Here is a 22,085-nt window from a genome sequence, read left to right as displayed (position 1 = left end):
AGTAGTCACTGTGAGGATAGTCCCCACTGACCAAATGGCTCTAAGAGATAAAGCGGCGCTCAGGTATGTCTACTCCACTGTCGGCCCCAGACCCCTTCCTCTAAAGAAATATGTCCCACATCTACGAGTGTCAGGTCTAGCTTTGTTTATCAATCTAATCTGCGATTTGCGTTGTGGGCTCCCCTGTGTTCCGAGCACTGCGCCGATGGTACACACGCTTCCTCAGTATTCTTACTCTACCTCCTGCTAACAGTTTGAGTAGTACCTCTACTAGTAAGCAGGCAATCCGATTATCGAATTATCTTATGCCTCAGAAACGGCTACTATGCCTCCAAATGCTTGCTTGCTTCAACTTCATGATCATCAGTGATACAGACTGGGCATTTTGGGATTAATCCAAGTAAGATAGTGGGGCCGTGCGAAGCGCCCCTCTCTATCTCTCTTGCGGCACTGTGATATTGTACAATGGAAAGCCGGCCAAAGATAAGTGTAAACCTGGCGTTATATTATGGCTTCCTGCATACACTAGGTGCGCCCTGATGTGCTGAGGAGCGGTATCTGTAAAATTATTGACTGCGAGACTCAAGTCCACAATGAGGGACATCTTAACACTGTAGTGTCATGCAGCAGCGCAGACTTCCGATACAGAGTCGAAAGAGGGTGAAACTTCCTAAAGGTTACATTGCAATTGTGATAGGTAATCTGAATGCCAAGCTAACCTCTGATGACACCTTGCTCGAACACGTTATGGGAAAACCTAGACTTGGGGACGTATTGGCAATGGTAAGAGGTTCGCAGCTCTCCGAAACTGCTTCCGTCTGATCTTAACAGTAGGTTTAGAAATTGGTTTAAGATACAATCTCCTAACATAGGCCTCGCAGAAGACCGTGACTTGATGGTCGCGTGACTTCGGATGCGTTTTACGTAGAGGAGGAACGCCTTCAATCACGAAGCTCAACATGTCCCGCTTTCGGGAGTGGGCAATTGTTCAGCAGTGGGAAAGCTATCTTGCTAACCGGTCGGATGAAATCCTGAAGAACTCGCCAGTGTTATTGTTTCTGGCACAATTAAAATTGTTGGCCACGTCCCGAAGGTGCGCCATAAAATCTAATAAGATCTGACTGACTCTTCAAACTTGGAAGCGGATCCAGCGGCTTAGAGAACTCAACGCAAATGGGGGCGGTCATTATGCACTTGAGATACGGTACCGTGCCAAATATCGGGAAGTAAAACTTCTGCCAAGTTCCTATGGCAAAAAGGATACGCGAAAACTGGACTCACAAGGGATTTTGTTGTTGTTTGAATTGGCCTCTATGGCGGTATCCATGCAATTTCTCGCAATCTTGATTACAGATTGGTATTTGTTGTTTAATTGGAACGTGTTTCCGAAGAACAAGCTCAAAACAACGAATTGAAAAACCTGAAAAAATAGACGTCAGCGCTCCAGCTGTAACTTCTCAACATCAAAGAGCACAATAGATACTGCGAGAATTTGAAGAATCGTCTGCTAGTCGGCCCTCCGACCGGTTGCATGCTATTTTGCTGACTGTGGAGAGGAAATGAATATGAAGTTCATTTCAGAAAATCCTGAATTTGAAAACCAAGATTATGACTCTGATTTGATTTGCTAGAATTTTCAACAAATTGAACATATTTCTTCGAGGATCTTCGAGTCTTCCACTATGGTTGCGGGCTTCCAGATATGACTAAGCTCTATGTCCAAAGTATCGAGTTCCAGAGCCTAGCCTCCGTTATCAAGGCGTACTTGTATTGGATTCAGTTGACTGCGTGGACCTAACGACGACGTCTTCCATCGAAAAGTTACCGTGTTGATGCAGCCCTACTCATCAACATTGACTAATACGGATTTGATCTCACCACCGATATTTTTTGGAAACCGACACTATCTATTTTGAGACCGTTGCATGTAAGACTGCAATAATACCAAGCGGTCAGAGACCGAATCATCTGAGTAGCAGAGTCCGATTCAGTTAGTTATCATCATCAACGAAGCAACAATAAGTTTCTGATTTAGGCCTGCCTTAGTAAGGAAGTCTAGAATCCCAATTTTGCCCTGAGCCACGCCAATTCCATATCCCTAACAGCTGTCTGGCGTTATGGTCTACCACATTGCTCCATCTAAGACAGGCTCAGCCAGATTTTCTTTTCTACGATAGCAATTGCACCCTGACCTCTTTCTGCCTGTGATCCATCTTTTATTACAGAAGTCTCTCCGAGAAATGATTTTTCACTAGCCGAGCCAAGTTATCAGGGACACCAAATTTATCCAAACTGCCCCCATTTCACTGGATAAAAACATTTTGGCCATTTTTGGAATTCCCTATCACCACAGCAAAATGCTGTAAAACATCCCGACCAAATCCATCCTATGGGGGTAGCCAATATCCATTCTACTTCTCTTATCTCCTGTCATCTGGATAATGAAAATACACAAGTAATAGTCCTTCAACTCAAGGTTCTATTAGGACGATTAATATGCCACCTATGAAAGCATAAACTATCTAACATTTTGAGCTCTTTCAAGTACCAAGAAAGATTCCCTTTTACGTAGTTACCTTAAATGGTCCAAAACAAATCAATCCTCACATGTTTAAATACATCATGTCCCATGATTATTGCTTTTCAATTTGATATCAAATCAATTGTTCCCAGTGAGGTCATTTTCCCCGAAAATTAAGTCTGGACCCCCAGACAAATCAGTTCTCAGTCAACACATGACCACTCCAGAACTGTTTTCATTACTTGATTCCCACAACTCCCCCTTCACAGCCAAATTGAATTGATCCAGTTTATTGACAAACCTTAATTGTTAAATAATGGCCAGAAGCCGTTCTCGTCCTTCTTGCTTCCAAAGAGAACGTCCTGACCTACATAGATGGGAAATTAATTTCGCAACTATACGTCCCTGCCAGACCAGAGAACACCAGGCACGTAATGGCCAACATATTATCCTTCTTCTCTCATCCATTTGTAACTGTTTACACTCGGCCCCACAACTTTATAGTATATCGTTCTCAATGACACCTCCTTTTCTCTTCACGAAAGGATTACGGCGTTACGGTCGGATTGGATTCAGGCCGAACGTAAGCCTAGGTCTGGGAGTCACGTTCCTCCAAACATTGTTAATTTCGGAGATTAGCTGGGAGAGGCTTTACCATTAATTCGTCTGCTCCTGATGTCTGAGGGTGTAATGGACGACTAATTGCCTTAATTTGAACTGCGATTATGGTTATTATGGGAAGCTTTTTAAATACTCGCAGTTCAAGGAGAAATCGCTAGTGCTGATTAGGGTGAGACCAACTAAACTCTGCTCCGCCGGAGATGAGATAATGCTTTATGCTAATTGATTGAATTACGTTTATTCAGTGACTACATGTGTTTAGCTAAATATGAACAATACTTTGCTAGGCGATTGTGTAATTACAGTAATAATTATTAGATTTACATAATACAAAAATAGAAGGTATAAAATTAATGCCAATGTCGTGGTTGCGCAATAGTTACATTTGAAGACCAAAACTCATTATCATAAAATTCATTGAACAGAAATTAATTCCAAGGTGTAATACCACGTTCTGTTTTGTTTACATTTAATATTACACAATTGACCTGCAACCTTAGCGTATACTGGACGATCTCCTTGACGTTTTCTCTCTCCTCAGAGACTTCAGCCCACTGCCTACACCAAGTCAAGGAAGATTTGGCCCTTCTATAACAGGACTCGATCGTAAGAGCTTTTGGACCAGACGTATGGAAATGCATACAAGAATATGGCGGTTTGGACGGTGTACTGGCCTGTAGCAGACTGTGCCGGCCAACTCAGCATACCGTGCAATTCGCATTGTCGAAGCCATAAGTAGGAAAGAGGAATACCCAAGCCTATTATGATTGCCAGTCTCTAGTCAGGTCCAAGCTGCAGACACTAGGTTAACATTTCTTTGCGAACCTAAAAGTGATCCCTAACTGCAGCGTGAGGGAGTTTTTACCCTTCGTGAATGCTATTATCTGGCTCTAAAGATGTGAGCCGGCTAGATTCTGCTCCCCCCTCTTTCCACAGTTAAGTCTTAGGAGTTGTGCGCATCACAGCGCCAATTAGGCTCCTCGGATCGATCACACTACCTATCTGCTCAAAAACGATTGTAGAAAAATATAAAGTTGACTCCAGCACGGCGGCCTCCTCGCGGTACCCCCTGGAAGTCATCTTCGACAAGCCAAGAGATTGTAGGACCGGGCTGAAAGTATGTCGAAACTGACGAGAATCTGTTTACCTACTGGTCATATTTTAGGGGCAAGTGGAACTGACGGGGGGATGAGCCGAAGCAACAGCCCGGGCATCCAGCCAGGGGAAAGTAGTCGTCGAGAGCATTACAATCGGTGAAAGCCGTAGCATCGCTGCACCAACCACAGCAACCTCCCGCAGCGAGGCGGCAGTGATTTCCTGCTTGGAATCCACTGCCATCAACCGATAAGAATATCGGTCACGGGAACCCAACTAAGAAGCCAAGGTGCACTAGAATCGCTAAATATCAGGTGATTGTTTAAAAATATAACAGCAAAAGCATAGCAGACGAACAGAAGGTGAAGCCCACCGCTCTCAAACGCATTTGACCTCATGGGGCGCTCGAACAAAAACAAAATCGGAACAGAGTATGCTCGGATGCTAAGCAACCTCTGCAGAAATATAAACAGCAAAAGCCAATTGACGAGTCACGAATACGAAACCCTTGAGCGACGTGGCCAGGAGCCACTTACATGTGGCGGATGGCAATTCCGTTAGCGCCAGAGATGTGGACCAGCGTTGAGGCCAGGCTATCAGAGATGGTCATCAAAGATCTCTGGTATCCCAAAGGCAATCCATCCCCTGCTTTGATTCCTCTCAGAGGTTGCTGGATTTCACGTTATAGTTCGCGAGAACCAATTCTCCAGAGATTTTCTCGGTTTGTGCGTCATCTGGGAGGGCCTCAAACTCAAAGTTATCGCCTCGGACGAGATTCCCAGGAGACCGGTCGCTCGTATTTGGCTGCCTTAGATCTGTGTGGATAAGAACCAGATTGTCCAATTCCTGCGCCTTCAAAACCCCAGAATTCTCATGGACGACTGGCAAACAGCCAACCTTTTCTGCTCCGTATAAGCGGATATTGCCTGGAGGCACTGGAAAAGGTCGACTATAAGGTGCGGTTCGGAGTCAGGAATGGAAAAATAAGAGTGTTTCGCTCTGCAAAACCGGACAACGACCTGGATGCCATTCACGCCGCCAACGCGATGTTCGAGGATTAGAGGATCGACAGTCGGACGAGGACTGACGAACACACCATACAAGCAGATCGTGCTCAGGATAACGCAGATAAATCTGCAGCACACGAAGTGCGCCTCGGCTAATCTGCTCGTCTTCCTTCTAGAGATCTACATCGTACTTGTACAGGAGCCCTGGATCGAAGGTGATCGAACCATCAAAGGGCTCCAAAGCAAATATTCTTCCACAGAACAGAAGATGCTGATCAAGACAGATCTAGAGCATGTATCCTCGCGAAGAAAAGTCTACACGTTTTTCTGTGTCCTGGCTTGAGTTCCAGCGATCTAGTCATAGTCAAAATAGAGCAGGTGAAGGCAGAGAACGTGTATATTTCCTCGGTTTACATGGCTCACGACCGATCAGCTCCGCCAGAAGAACTGCAACATTTGACGACCACTATAGCAACAAAAAAAGCCAGCCTGTTGATAGGTTGCGACGCCAATGCAAGGTATACGTTTCGGAGCAGCTCGTAAATCAACGAAAAAGGTGAGTCATTCTTTGATTTTATTATTACTACAAATCTATCGATATCTAACAGAGGCAATACCCCAATGTTTCATTTCCCCAGCTCGGAGAACTGTGACGGTTAGAAGGAGGTCCTTGATACCACCCTACTAACCAACAATAAGATTCTAATCGTGAAGAACTATGTCTGACCAGAAATCCTTCTCAGATCATACGAGTAGTTAGATATTTTCCAGTCTAGATCTCGCCGTAGAGGTCTCCAAACCTTTCAGAGCCCTCAGGAAGATCGGATGGAGAATGCTTGGTGAAATTACCAGGAGCAAACTCTCCGGTGCGCAAATTGGCAAGATTGGCACGATAGACGAACTGGAGTCAAAGGTTGGAGCTCTGGAAAAGGCATTCAATACCGCCTTTAAAGTCTTATGCCCTGCTCAAATCAGCAAAAAGACATTGCCACCGATCTATACAAGATCTATACAGTCTCAGCAAGCTGACCAGGGTGATCTTCAACACCTGCTACAGGCATAAATATTGTCGAATCAGTAATTACCAAGGATAAGATAGGCTGGACTATTAACAGCTTCTTCTGATATAAATTTCCGAGTTGTTTGTCTAGATTTACCGGACCAGTATATCTTTGGGATGCGTAACGCCTAACAGTTATGGAAACGCGTACGAGTAAAAAAGCTACAAGATATATGAGTCGATAAGAGTATGGTTCGCATGGAGGCTTGCTAGTCTTAGGCAACAGCCCCAACCTGTGCTGCTGCTATGCAAACATTCAATCAAAGGGCCTATCCAGCAATCGATCGTGAACTTCATCTCCTTGCTTCGAGAACAAAATTGTCAACCATGTTTTCAAATCGGTACTGTGTCAGACTTGGTGAAGCATAGCAACCAGGAGAATCTTCGCCCACAAAAAGCAATGAACGATGGTTCGTTGAGGCCAAGATATTACTGTTCATGTAATTCTCATCGAAGTCTGTGGGAAATGACCGAAAGGCTTATGAGCCCCTCAACTCCACCCGGACGAAGCTTATGGTCGAGAATAATCCGATGGGTGTCGAAACCGCCTTCGTCGACCAGCAACCTCCTTTCAGCTGCTGCTTTTTTGCTTTTGTTATTAGTATTTTACTAGTGTCGTGATGTCGTGACACCTAACTTTCAAATCTAAATCACGTGAACTAGATATCCGCCAGCCAGACACTGCAGTCGAAGGATATTGCAGTTTTCGCCTACCCTTGGCCTAAATTTTGTATTTATTTTTATTTTGGATATCCTTCCCGTAGCCATCTTGATCCACGCGCCCGAGATATGGAAACACGTAGCACATCCATTCTGTCACTTGATTTAGGGGAGTTACCTTGATGACCACCAAGAATACAAGAAACGTTTTTAAAGAAATCCGTTCTTTCAGTACACCACAGAAAGGAAACACTTCAGTAGAACTTCTAACTGATAAAGCCGAGGAGCACGGTCCCTCAACTCAACAAAGCCATACAGAAAACAGACTGATTAGAGACGACACTCGAACTTGTGGAGGTAGGAAGAGTGGAAACAGGCAATACGAAACAAATACCCTGGTTTTAACCATGCTACGATCGATTGTAAATGCACAAACGATAAATCCAAGCTTTGAAGGATATATGGGATATATAGGACTATACTAACACAAAATTGGCCCAAATTATATGCTGCTCAAAGAGAAGGAGAGTGTCATCTATCAGCTCATTGCAAGCTGAAGCATACACCCGGATTTCTGACGTTCAAGGTAACTAGGGCTTACTTTGGCAAACCATTGATAAGAAAACAACACCGATGTGGCCATAATGAACGAACCATAACATAATTATAGAGACATCATCTAAGCGAAAACCGAAAAAGGTCACGCAGAATTGTGACATGTGGTGACAAAGATCATGAAATACTCTAGCGCAGAATTCATAAAAGCGAAGGCGACAAGAACCCAAACCTATCGCTGGTAGGCTGATCCTAGCTGAAAATTTATCGGATAAAAGTATATCCTAAGCACTCTGAGGATAAGATGAGGGCATACACCAAAAAATCGTTCCTGATTTTCCCAAAATCTGCGAAGTCACATGTTGGATTATCAGTCTCAATAAGGAAGGTCAACGCAGTCCCAACAAAGCTTAGGAACCCGCTGTGAAGACTAGGTCCAGGACATCTGGAAATACCTCCGAGACGCGTTTAAAAAAGTTACATTTCCTGCACAGCCGTCGGGGAATGCCGTCCTCACGTATCCAAGAAGGCGATTGTTTGTGGTCTATCCGAAGAGGACGTGGGATTACGGCAGGTACCCACTTTAAAGCCCGTGGATGTTCATTTAAAAATAAACTGCTAGTAGTTGCCCAAACCAAACAGGCTATTAATGGACATGCTGTCTGCCTACTCTACATAATGGAAAAGCTTATAGGTACACAACCGGGCCTCTACCCAATATCAAAAACGAAAATGGCCTGTGGAAGTGATAGTATGGGCATCCCCGTGTCCACTCACTCACTGGAAGTAACGCTAAGCAAGGGGCGTATACAATTGTCGAAAATAATTTGCCATTTCGTCGATGAACATTGACGTCCATTTTCGCAAACTAGAGATAAAGACACGTGAGCTGAACCTCCTAGATATTTGGTAAGGACAGTCAAGAATTACGTGTCGGAGAGAATGACTAACTGGTTGATTTTCGCACTTAAAATCCACTATTGTAGATCCTCAACTTTAAGAGCGATGACAACTTCTTGATTTCCCAGTCGTAGTTTTCAGACGTTTCTCTTCCTCGCATCGTTTCATTCAATTTCGCTCCCGAAAAACCTTATCGGATAAACGATGTACCTCCTCCTGCATCCTCCTGCATCCTCAGAACGTACCACCAAAGCTCACCCACTCTTTCCGAAGATATTGGCAACACCAAGCTGCCGCATCACCTCTCTAAAATTAGCACGGAGTGAGATAAAGGAACATATAAAACTTGGCAATCGAAAACTATACCTCGGGCCCAGAGTCCTTCAAATTTCAGATGGTGGTGACAAGTCAGAGGCTGAATGAGAGATGGGCTTAGATCAAACCCAGGAGCGGACGGCAGTCACCGTGGAGGAAAAAATAGCTCGCCTGGGATGACGTGAAAGGTCTTTCCCAAATTGTTTTTCATTATCTCATGTCTCATATTTCTACCCAAGACGTACACAGTAACACAGTTACCGAAGAAGTGAGTATAATGCCACCTTCAAGGCAATACCCTGGCTCCTCTTTGGAGCCTCCTGAGTAAACTATCTTCTATCTCGCTTCAGCTGCTCTTATATGGCTCGATTCGTTGTCCATATATGGCTCACAAGTTGGCTCCATTATGGTGCCCACAGGGAACGTATGAATTATACAATTAAATTGTCGAAAGTGTTTCAAGTGTCGACCACTTCGATCCCGAAATGTATTTGAGCGATCCAAAAAAATCTGCATTTACTGCCATTAAAGTTTAAGAAAAATAGGACCACTTGATAAGCAATTAACTTCCTTTCATGTGCTCCACGGACCCCTCTTTTTTGGGTTAAACATCCAAGTTTTCCAAAAAAGTTGACTAACACTTTGAATAACGCTGCTCCCAGAGGTGTGGCAGGATGTGATGAGTTGCCTTAGTCCTGCACGAAACCGTCAGTTAAATTTTCTTTGAAAAAATTAGCATTCACACAAAAGCAGGACAGAGCACCTCCAAGAATCTCGAAAAGAAAATCCTTACGACTTTAGACAGTAAGACATCATAAAGGCGGGCGGAAATATTACAAATTCCGAAAAATTATTGTTAAAATGAGAATTTTATTATCAGACTATTTTCGTATTTCTGATATTCTTAACGTACAAATTAAGGGTCGCGCATCGAGTTAGATTTTAATTTACATTGGAAACAATACACGCGGCAATCCGTGGCACTATTACATTTAAGTATAAATCCTATATTTGACTATATTCGTAAAAACGTAGCAAGGACGGTATTACAGAGTAGTCTTATTTTTTACAATCCATATTAGTTTCAGTACATTTCAATAATTATTTACAAAAAATTATCATTTTTGTTACTTCACCAAGTTCCGCTACTAGCACTACTACTTGCAGAAGCATACGCAGATGCCCCGGCACTACTATGTGCTCCAGTTCCACCATGTCCTCCGCCGCCATATCCTCCTTTTGAAGGACTTCCGCAACCACCACCGCAGCCACCTGAACCTCCACCGCCAGGCAGGAAAGGATTTTTGCCACCTGAACCCGGACCACCGCCGCCACCACCACCTGAATTTGATGACCAGCTACCACTGGAGGCCTGGCTACTTGCTGAACTGAAGCTACTCGAGAAGCTACCGGATCCACCATATCCGCCAGAACCCGGTTTGCCTCCGCAGTTACCGCCAATGCAGCTATTATCGGCTGGAAAAACTATAGGTCCATCGGAAGCACCACCTGGCTGACAATTTCCGCTGCTACAGCCCGACCCAATAGGTTTATATCCTGGGCGACCGCCACCTACGCCTCCACCAATACCGCCTCCGGAACCACCGCCACCTCCAATACCACCACCTGGTTGACCTGATCCATATCCTGGGCGACCACCACCAATGCCACCACCGATGCCGCCACCAATACCGCCTCCTGAACCACCTCCAATTCCTCCTCCAATACCACCTGCATGTCCTGGCCCATGACCTGGACGACCACCTCCAACACCGCCGCCACTACCAATACCGCCTCCAGAGCCACCGCCAAGTCCACCAGACGAGGGACCTCCATTACATCCAGATGGGCCACATCCTCCACCGGGTTGAGGTCCGTTGCCACCGCATCCCGAAGGACCACAGCCTCCTGCACCACCACCGAAACCTCCGCCATTTCCTCCACCGACTCCGCCTCCGGTTCCGAATCCTCCACTGCCATGACCACCGCCACCTATTCCACTGCCGCCTCCTCCGAATCCGCCACCACCGTGACCGCCGCCGATTCCACCTCCATGTCCACCCCCAGGACCTTTTCCGCCAGATCCTCCAATTCCACCACTACCGCCAAATCCTCCTCCGTTTCCAAAACCACCACCACCTCCTAATCCTGAACCACCGCCAATTCCACCTCCGTGTCCGCCCCCAGGACCTTTACCACCAGATCCTCCAATTCCTCCACTTCCACCAAATCCACCTCCGTTTCCAAATCCACCGCCGCCTCCTAATCCGGAGCCACCTCCAATTCCGCCTCCGTGTCCGCCACCAGGACCTTTACCGCCGGATCCTCCAATTCCTCCACTGCCACCAAATCCACCACCATTGCCAAGTCCGCTTCCACCTCCTAATCCGGCACCACCTCCAAGTCCACTTCCACCTCCTAATCCGGCACCACCTCCAGCTCCTCCACCATGTCCTAATCCACCACCGGATCCACCACCAAGACCTCCACTACCGCCGTAACCACCACCATAACCACCAGCACCTCCTCCGCCAGCGCCTCCTCCACTTCCAATGACTTTAATAACTTTCACTACGCCACCTCCACCTGGTCCTCCTCCAGTACCTCCACCACATCCTCCGCTACAGCCATTGCCACCCCCAGCAGGAAAACCTCCTGGTCCTTTTCCATAACCATCTGATCCGCCACCTAATCCACCACCACCACCGCCGCCGCCACCTCCACCGAATCCGCCTCCACCGCCAAATCCTCCACCAAAACCGCCACCTCCTCCGTAACCTCCGCCAAATCCACCACCAAATCCGCCTCCTCCACCGCCTCCCCCGCCTCCTCCACCTAAAAGTGTTGGTAGCAAGTTGCCATTGCTACCGCTTCCGCCAAGAACCGATGGTAGCAAGTTGCCATCAACTTTGATGTCGATCCCTAGACCACCCTTGAGAAGTTTGTTCACTGTTGCCGAACTCAAGGCAACGCAGGCCAGGAGTATCACCGCTTGTCCCTGTAAGGAGAACTTCTGTTCAGAAAGGAATCGAACTCAACCGCTAGTACCGTACTCACTTTCATTGTGCCTTAAACTAATTAGCCGGCAGAAAAGATTCAACTGATGCTAACCCCTTGGGAATCATCACTTTTATAGCGATTCACTATTTTCCATGTTGTCTCTATTGTTTACACTGCGTCCCCGACAGCTGGGCTGAGATACCAGCGGTTCAAAGTCTCGATCAAGTACTTCGCGAATGTGCTTCAAGTCTCGGATTTTCCAAGTTTACTTCCTCTGGATTTACCGCAGCCGCAGACAATGATTAGCGGGCGGACAGCAGATTCTAATCGTGGATGGCATTAACACAGAGGTTGAGAGAATAGAAAGGTAGCAATTGGGTAATTCCTACGAATGTGTGTCGTCACAAGTGATAACGTCACGGATTCACTCCGTTCTCAACAAAAGAAAGTTTTCTGAAAAACAGTATGTGCTGGAAATTTTATTTACCTGCGGAAATTCCCTAATCCAAAGCATCAATCAAAATAAGATTTTCAGATATTTTCGGGGAATTACTTAGTTCCTGGACTTTTGGGACTGTTCTACTGTTTTTCGTTAAAGAGTTCAAGTTGAATCTTGTGGATTGTTTGGTAAAAAAGGAAAATCTCACTTAAATATTACACATTATCTGATTTTTTCAAAATTTCTCAAATTATCTTTAAACAAAATTTGTTGCAATACCATCTTTTCCAGCAGTTTGGCTCTTTTCCATACTTCCATCCCAACATCCTCAAACAACTTCTCACACTCCAGATTTCTCAAGCATAACTTCACAACGTCTTGTGGAATTTCACAAGAAAATTTCACGACTTAATGATAATCTTATTATTATCATCATCTATGCTATGAGGAATTCAAGCATCCTTGAAGATATGCTGGAATCTTTTCATTGAGGGAAAAAAAATCGTGTCTATGGCCCAGGAAAATTAGCTCTCGGTTAGAAGCTAGAAAAGGACTACATCTTGAAGAATGCGCTCATTCGGGAGCAACGATTTTCTCGCTAAATAAAAATTCCTAAAAATATGTTCGCATATATAGATACGAGTATCTTTTGAATTGAATGATGAGAAGGAGATTCGTTTTAAAAAAGTTATTCTGTATATGTTCCAGAAATAGAATAACTTAAGAGGGATGATGTGTAGTATATTTTACGCAATCAAATTTATTGCACATTCTTAGGATGTGTGCCAGATATCTATTAAAGTATCTATTAAAGTATCTTTCCGATATTATTAAAATTAATTTGAAAGCTAAAGTGACCTTCAAAAAGTTCTTGAAGTTTGCGGTTTGCAATGAAACCAATACTCGATCAAGCTAAGCTCTGATTAAGGTTAATTCAGCAGGCAAGGCTACACAAGATATCCCCATTTTTTCCGCAGAAAACTGTGTTTCAAAAAGCCCAAACCCAAAAATCTTACGAGGGAACGTTTTGCCACGCATCGCAGGAGACCTCTGTTAGTGAGACGGAAGACCGCAATGCGATGGCCAAAATGATTGGGGCTTCAGTTTTAAGATCTCGAATCTCGGCTATAGCCATGGATGTTTGTGATTGTCTACAAGGGATAGTACAAGGGCCTACAAAAGGCCTAAATGCTGGAACTACGCTTCCCTCTTTTAAAAAAAGTAGACGAAAGACAGATTATCAGGTTGAATTGTAGAAAACAACTGCCGTCAAAATAAGTTACATTGCGAACACCAGTCATAGCACACCTACTCCGAAACTGTCAACGTCGGGAGCTACCGGTGGAACGAGCACAGAAACGGATGCCACTTGTTGCGTCCGGAAATGCCGGAAGAAACAGAAGTCTAGTGGGGTCCTTCTCCAGAACTTGTACTAGAAAGTTATATATATATCCCCATGTAGTGCCATTAGTGCCGACCACCAAGAAGGAATAGTGTACCTCCACTGTCCTGTGCCATGTTGGACGACCCATTTGCCAATCATCCTGGAATCGCATGGCATAACAATAATATTAGCTCCTCCGGTTGTCGCACTCAAGACGAGATCTTGATAACCTTCCCCTCATTTGCAGATACAGCAGAGGCTGCGCGCATAGACGCAGGTAGACTATCAAGCCCGCTCACCTTACCCCACTTGAGAGCATTGGTGGCAAAAATAATTTCACTTTTGCTTGGAAGAACAGTCCACAACTCCACGTAACCAGGGCTTCCATTTCATTCCACGTAACCAGGGCTTCCATTTCATTCCCCCCATTTACGGAGCAAAAAACTACAACCCTTGTTGTTGCGATCACGAAAAGCATGCCTTCCCACTAAATGGGGAAACACATCTTCTCATCTGTCATTCGAATTAGATTACAAAGTCCCCTTCATTTATTCCAAAAGAGACTCTCCTAAAATGTCCATAGTTGTTCCTAAGAAGAATATTTCTAGCATTTCAACTACACAGAACCAATACTTGTAAAGAGTACGGACAAATGGAAAATCTTGGCATTGGCCAGATGATGGAAGGTCCCAAAACTAATGCTGCCGGACATAAAAGAACAAGTTGAGCAGTTGCTAGAAACAATTAAGACAAATAACTATGCCCTCAAGTACAGATAAAGCTACGTCTTTGTTGAAGCATCAGCAAAAATACTACCCAGGTCCCAGAAGGAATTGTCAATAAAAACTAGAAAAGCAAAAGGTGTCTACTTCACCTTCTGCCTAGTAAGGCAGAAAATATAGATAATCTTCATTTAAACATCCTAAGGCCCAAGGCGGGCAACGAATGGTAAATAGTGGAAACACCAAGAACAGGCTCCGTTCTAGAATGAAAAGAGGTCAGCCCTAGACCTACTTAAATAAATCTCCACCCCAGGAAGGCTGTGTCTGCAATAATTGCGAAGGAGTAATATTGGCTCAAAAACTTTGAGTATATCGAAGGCGAATCAATGATTTGCCAGGAAGAATGATGCAAGTAATTTAGGAAAATCAAGAGCTGGCATAATCCCAAAACCTAATAACTCCAGGTATTTGATATACGACTTTAAGACGACCGTATGTCCACCGTCTTTCACTTTCGCAGTATTCTTCTTTCTACGGTTCGTTATTAAGACCACTTCCGTTTCTCATTCGCCAAGGTCAACCCCGTTTTTCTCTAGCGAGGACTTTACCCCATAGACGTCTAAACTCTCCGGGTGCTTTACTATAACAACCACAGCCAGGTCATCCGCAAAGCCGATAATCGTAGGCTCTTCTGAGACAGGAAGAGCAAGCGCGTCGTTATACATAACATTTAACAGCAAGGGACTTAGTTCCACGCCTTGAGGTATCCCTGGTCTGACGACGTACTCTTCACCCCTCTTCACATACTTCTGCTTTTTCCAGCTAGCAGGGAATATTCCTTTTCTTAGACACACCTCGGAGGTGTTAGCAAAAAGGGTGCGCCTAGTATTCACTTCCAGCTTTAAAACTCTAATGCCAGCCAAAACTAAGACGTTGTTGTCGCAACTCCTATCCAGTTACTGGGATGCATTACGCACTCGTTAAGCTGGACAACCGCTGTTTTCGTGGAAATAAAGTGGCATCAATCTCTTCCAGGAGGTACGGACAAGTCACGTGAGGTGATCTTCGCAGCCTTTTCATTACTACCCAGTAGGCCCCAGCCCAAGGGTTTATACTTGCATGGTCGCAAAGCTGTTTGAAGCAGTTCTTTTTACTCCTCCGGATGGCCTCTTTTAAGGGGCTCCGCAGCTGTCTGTGTATCTCCTTTTTATCGTCGCTACCGAATAAACCGACATGGTAGACTTTTTTGCCCGGGCACATACGACCCGCAGTCGCATTCTGTGGCATATGGATTGACGATGATTTGGGTGACTTTTTCTCTGGTCGCACCAGTCAGAGATGTATTGGGCTTGAACACAGTTTCTCCAAAAGCTTTTGATCCGTATAAACCACCCGGCATTCTGCAAGCACTCTTTTTCTAGCTCGATTCACCCTTGATTTCCATGCAGATTTCCTGGTGGTCACTGGGAGTATAGTGCTCACTGACTTGCCAAGTAACTCTACTGGCTAAAGAGGCACTCCCGCATGTGAGGTCCACTATAGACACCAGACCCCTTCCTTACAAAGTGTGTGAGGTCAAAACATTAGTGAGTACCATGTCTAGCTCCACGAATGATTGGAACAGAACAGAACACGTCCTCTCACATTCGATGTCTGACTGCCCACTCAAGAGCTAACTCGTTAAAATCCCCTGCTGTGACTTCCGGCATCTCGTGTGCAGAACCAGAACGCTCAAGATTTGCTCATATTCGGCAAGTGTAGCGCAGGATGGAGCATAGCAGCGATACATATACGTCGATTCCTTTCACTTTTGCTTCGATGAATCCATCCTGCTGATACTTCCTTATTTTCTAGAAGAGTTGTTCTCCGCAAGCCCATAATGCTGCTTGGCCTGTTTCATCGTATCTCCACCGCAATTTTGACGCAGACGGTATGCCAAAATAAGTGGTGCGCCACTTGGGTTGAGGACTCCACTGTATTCTGCTTCTTTTTGCACAGCAGGCAATTGGAATCGATTCCACAGTCCTCGCTGATGTGGCCTTCCGCTCCGCATCTCCCGCATTTTGGGAGCTGTCATTCAAAGTGGTACATGCCTTCGCAATGTGACCGAAGCCGAGGCATGGAAAGTATCACTTCAATGCCAACCGCTACCTAAACCAACGCATAATCCAGCCTATTCTTACTCTACTCTCTTACGCGGTCACCAATTTGAGGTATGGTCGTTTGTCCTCCACCGTAAAGTCTGAACTGGACCCTGCCTTAACTCTGCCGAAAATCTCAACGTACGACCGTTTGGAGATGATAATAACCTCTGGTCTTTTTTTCCTCCGTTGTCTCCTTTTCCGATGTGTCACCTTGCTCCAGGCTTCCATATCCTCCTGGTGAAATCCATTCTCTTTCTTCGAAATTGCGACTACGTAAGTTTCGCCAGCAACTTCAACCATCCTCTCCACCTGCTCCACTTTTTTGGAAGTGGAGCCTTTTTCTTTTCGAGGTTTACTGCCCTGATTAACAGGGCAAGGTGTCAATGTTTAACCGTTCGCGTAGTTTTTCCCCTTTGCTTTGGTTTAAACGGGCGTCGCTGGTCACTTGTTTGACCTGGTTCACTTTTTTGCTCAACGCCTTCACTCCTATTTCATTCTGGGTCTTGCCATATGCCAACCTGAACGCCTATATTATTATGATCTTTATAAGTTGTGAATACTCCGAAGTTCCTTGATGAATGGGTTTGGGTTGGGTTTGGGTCTTGGTGGGTCAACTATTTCCAAGACCTGAGCTTTCGGTGCTTCCTACTGGTGACGCTGAGGAGGAGGGAAGAGGAAAGAAATTTCTCCTCTGCAGTGTTGTGAGAGTGAAGAGAACATGGCTAGGTTCACTAACTGTCGAGACGTAAATGGCCGTTTGGTGGTCCATCCTATCTCACATCCAGTCTCTGTATGAGTGTTGTCTAAGGGAAGGCTATTTCCATGCTTTCTGGAATACTGCGAGAGTTGTTATGCTACTGAAGTCGCCAAAGAAGAATAGGAATAAGCCTCAGTCGTACAGGGCCATCTCTCTGCCTCTCCGAGTTACGATTATGGTCCAGCGACTGGGGGTGATAACTTCCCAACTGTAAAAAAAATTTTGAGTGATCGGTTTCGATCACCGACCAGAGGCGATCTCATCAGACGTTACCTCGCACTGCTACTATGCGGAGTAGCTTCTCCAAAAGCGGCTAAAGATTGTATTTGCTCAATTTATATTTAATTCAAAACCCGACAAGGGTATGAATTATATTATTCGAAACGACTGGTATCAGCTAAGATACCTACTTTTGCTTTGAAATGAACATGAACAAAACAAATACAATCTGTAGCCCCTTTTGGTCACGCTGCTTCGCAAGGTAGCAAAGCGAGGTAGCGTCTAATGAGATCCCCTCTGCCCTGCGTTCGAAACCGATCAGCCACAAATTTTTGAAAAGTATTGGGCACTTGCCCAAGAAAAAAGTGGTCCGTGCCCTACACCGAAGGAGTAAGCCGGTTCTGAAATAAGTGCGGCCCGCCATTACGTAGATGGACTCAGGACCACTCATCCCAAAACTAAAATAGGTATCGCGTCCACCGGGGTCTATTGCAGGTCGGTGATCGGAGCAAATTGAAAATACCGACAAAAAGTGACATCCTTGGGAATCACAATCGAGGAAGCCATGTGCTTCTGCTTCCACACCCGATCGAGCTCAGGACGTATTTAAGCCAAATGGGTATGTATGTTGAAGTATCTGATGAGGTGTAAATGAAGTCTCAGCAGGAGAGCTGTTATACCTATATATGTAAGTTGCTTTCTTGCATATTCTACCTAAATTTTGATGATTTTGCGATGATGAGGCAGGTCAGAAAACTGTTCTACGCTTGTCAGAGGGTGGCATTATATTATTTGGTATTCCTCCTTTTAATCTAGATTAAGTCCAGCGTGCCGCGCCTACAGAATTAATAGGGACGTACCTTTGCTGAAAACTGATTTAGTTAAAGGTGATCAGATGGAGGCGGTAGGAACGCTGCAGTCAAAAGCTTGTTAGATGAAATTATAACAATTAAATGACAGCTTAAATTAATCGAATTCTGTCTTGGACTTCAGGCTCGAGATGGGCTTTCTCTTGATAGGCTGAAGCTACCAGCTTGAAAGATTTTTTTCCCTTCTCGTGGAACCTTGCCCCAGTCAGGGCTTCAAGTTTGTGTTCTATGTGGGGCGGATCCAGAGGACTGGTTTCATGCTCTATGTTTTTGTCCTGTATACTGTGGCATCGACACCATAGTAGTGTTTTATATTAGTCTTGTCTTGCGATGCCTGATAATACACACAGGGTGGTAGTTGCCGGATGAACAGATTTCATGGCGGTTCCCCACACCGGACTGGTAGCAGTCAACCCATTGGGAAGTGCCGTCCCCGTGCACTCGACTAGGGCGATCGGAAGCAAATATGCAACGGACTCATCTAAAGTAGCTCTTGGAATGAAGTCTTACCAAAGGTTATGTAGTCCCATGGGAACCGAGATGGCACGTTGAAAACATATGTTCCGAGAGAATTCATGGAAGATACGCTTTCCGCGGTTATTTACGGTTGGCCCCCTTGTGAGAGTTTCAAGGTGGTTGTGCTTATATCGTGGGCAGAGCTCGTTGTGCGGTCAAGCCTGCAGTTGCATTGTATAACGCGGGCCGTATCCCTTAGTTGCGGCAGTTGCATAGTATGAATGCTGAACGTGCACTCAGTACAAACAAGTACCGCAATGCTAGCCACTTCGGGGCTCTGATTGTGGTCTCCAAATGAATCCATATCCGAAAAGGACTACAGCATTATGCCTACATGGCAGATATTCACATTAAACCTCCAGGACCTTTATCAACCTTCGGGAGGCTATTGAAATCCCAAAGGCAGATTTTGTGCGTATGTCAGGTAAGGGGGAAAATCGCGGAATTAAGGATAGAAATGGTAATGGAAGATTTCTCTCTAGAAAGATAAATTACAGTGCAGGACTTCGGAAGCTGGGTACTGACGATTTTTAAGGACTTCAGTAATGGCAAGCTGTGGGATGCTCATCACCATTCAGAGCAACGGTTCTCGATAATCGAGGTTCGACCAAAACTCAGATGAAGAAACTGGCAGTCCCTGAATTAGCATTGAGCAATGAATGGCATTAAATTAAAACGAAACTAAGAATTTGATTCATGAAGAAGGAAATAAACCCCAATGACGGGGGATGAACTCCTCCCTTCAAAGTTAGGATTCAACACAAAATTTCCAATCAGATGAAAACTACACAAAATGAAAAGCGAGTAAATACCCACTTTCCTCTGTCTGTCAGCATGTCTGTGACTCCCGCATTTCTAAGTCAGTAAGGGTATAATTACAATCTAAACACCAGACCTCATCGCAAGTATCGCGTGCTCCGACCTCAAAAGATAGTTTTGTCACAACCTGTAATTATTTCTACCGCTGAATTTAGTCATACTTAGTATTTCTTGTTCCGGTTGACGGCATGGCGTTAAGAATTCAATTCTGTCACGACCCATGCGGTCACTTACATGCCAGTATGCCCACAACACTTCAATGAACGTCTATAGGCAATGGCATGGTATCATATGTGCAGCCAAACGTGATTAGAATGTTTATTGTGGTGATTCTTCGAAGACAACAAGTGGTTATTCCAGCAATAGTAATTACTTCAATGTCCCATGCTAATATTGTTTCAGCAGCGTTTATGGCATTTTTTTCGCCATTATTTATTGATTTGCTATTGATAGTGATGCATCTTCTTTTTTGCTGGGCACGGTCGTCTTGATCGTAATGAACTTCGTAATTGAGCGCTCGCTGCATGTTGAATTACAACAAATGAAATTTAATCTGAGTTATGCAATCCCACACTAGAGATTTTATTATGCATTCGACGCTTATGGAATATATTACCCGAGGGGTCTTTGAATAACGCGGGGCCAGGGAGGACTTACTCAATGATGTAAGTATCACAACAACACAGAACGAGCTTATCGCTTCCAGATTTTACAAATATAAACGAAAATCCCAATTCACGCAAATTCATTCGCGTAGAAGAGTTATCGACAAAACCACAAATTTTCACAGCAATTTTCATTAGAAATCCCAGTGTAATGTCGGCTCGAACCAGCTTATACCGAGCTTCATCCATCATTCATCTTATCCTGGCATAACACTCTCCCTCCAAGGCTTTGCTGCAGCATTAACTCCACTCCACCATCGGCGCTAGCATAGATACTTTCCCATCTGCATAGAAAAGTATGATTTTCACTATTAATTTACAATTTTTCCGGTCGTTGTAGTACGTTCTCTGCTTTATTAATGATCTGCACAATTGTCGGGGCTGGTCCAACTGATGAATAACGAACATTTTCGTCCATGTTCCAGAGCATCCATTTCTTCTCCGATATATTGCCTGAAATTTATTATCCTGCATGATGCAATGTTGTCGGTTTCAAGTTGATATACACAAGTTCAACATGGAAAACATGTGTGAAGGCTGGCGTTGAGTAATGGCCACACTAGGACGGCCACAATGCGGAACCAGCAAGTCATACCCGAGGTAGTGGAAACCTGTATTATTGCAAACTTGGTTAACATTTCATTTGAGTTTTCTCTACAAGGAAGCCTGACGGGAAACTAAGGAGAACTGAAGCTAACCAAGCTGCACTTCCATTGCAAAGCGCAAACTTTTGTCAGCTAGATTTTACGACCCTCTTTTATTATCCTTGGCATTCATCTTCTGCGAACTAGGGCCACATCAACTTTATATTGCTGGCCATCCTCCGCTACTTCCACAGCTCCACATGTCCTAAATTACATTCCATTCCCGTATCTACTCCATTTTTCATCAGCTCGTCCGGACAACAGGACACAATAACCAACACCATGAGCTGAGTTTCGGTAATATTTGCATCAAAGTAAATCCACTTAGGTTTCCATTTATTGCGTTAACGACGAAGCTATGCCAACAGCATCAGATCCGACCTGCGTGTACCAGCATTATGTCATTAACAATTGCTCGAGGAGTAAATTTAAATTTTATCAAGTCATGTCTTGTTGCAAAATACATATCCTTGTCGCAGGATGTATGGCGTGCCCGATATTCCTTTTGACAGAATGATGAAGACGAAACGATAGTGCATAATTTTTCTTCATAAACGAGCTCATGACATTTTTACGGTGACAAAAATTAAGAGAGACAGGTCCTGCATTCATCAATTTACGGGACTCTTAACTGCAATGTGGTGCGGGCACACAATTTTGAATTCCCATAATCGACATGAGTTAGTTAAAAAAAAATATATTTCCCAGGATCCTATCACATGCATTACATAATGTCAACGGGAGTCAGGTCTTTTGACAAAATTATCCCCAAATATCTGAGAATACCTTCATTAATTTTATTTGAGATATGTACCGGGGTCGATTATTTAGTAAGACTTTGATGTTATAAGATATATAGCCATTATCAGACCTTCTCCAGATTTAGGGGTTGCTAGATCGGAACCCGTCACGGTTCTTGGCCCCTCGTGCCTGTAGTTTTCAACCAATATCAGATGAAACCGGCGTTAGACCGTGAACGTAGGGCAGGCCTAAAGGAACTGGGGTAGGGGCTATGTCCCCGAAGGTTCACGGGTTCATGACTATTGCTAACTAAAAAAATACGACGAAATGTCAAGAATAGAGGAAGAGCTGACTGTGTATATGCGCAGCACAAAAATCCGTCCCTCGCCACAGCGACAAGCGAAAAAGGCTGCAAAAGCTGACACTGGGATG

At 44.6% G+C, this 22,085-nt stretch overlaps 2 protein-coding genes across 2 annotated transcripts in view; both read right to left on the bottom strand.

The window, feature by feature from the left end:
* LOC119659166 (U-scoloptoxin(05)-Sm1a) overlaps positions 1 to 22,085 on the bottom strand; it is a 112,536-nt gene that overhangs the window by 19,530 nt on the left and 70,921 nt on the right. The gene's annotated exons all lie outside the window — the stretch shown is intronic.
* Positions 9,585 to 11,951, bottom strand: LOC119659163 (glycine-rich cell wall structural protein-like). Its single transcript, XM_038067113.1, has 2 exons — positions 11,792 to 11,951; positions 9,585 to 11,732 (listed from the first exon to the last, which is right to left on the bottom strand). Exons 1-2 carry the CDS (start codon positions 11,795 to 11,797, stop codon positions 9,867 to 9,869), a joined length of 1,872 nt encoding a protein of 623 aa, XP_037923041.1. The 5' UTR covers positions 11,798 to 11,951; the 3' UTR covers positions 9,585 to 9,866.

The sequence above is a fragment of the Hermetia illucens genome, chromosome 6 (assembly GCF_905115235.1).
Source record: "Hermetia illucens chromosome 6, iHerIll2.2.curated.20191125, whole genome shotgun sequence".
Classification (NCBI taxonomy): Eukaryota; Metazoa; Arthropoda; class Insecta; order Diptera; family Stratiomyidae; genus Hermetia; species Hermetia illucens.
This window is presented reverse-complemented; position numbering and strand designations above follow the sequence as displayed.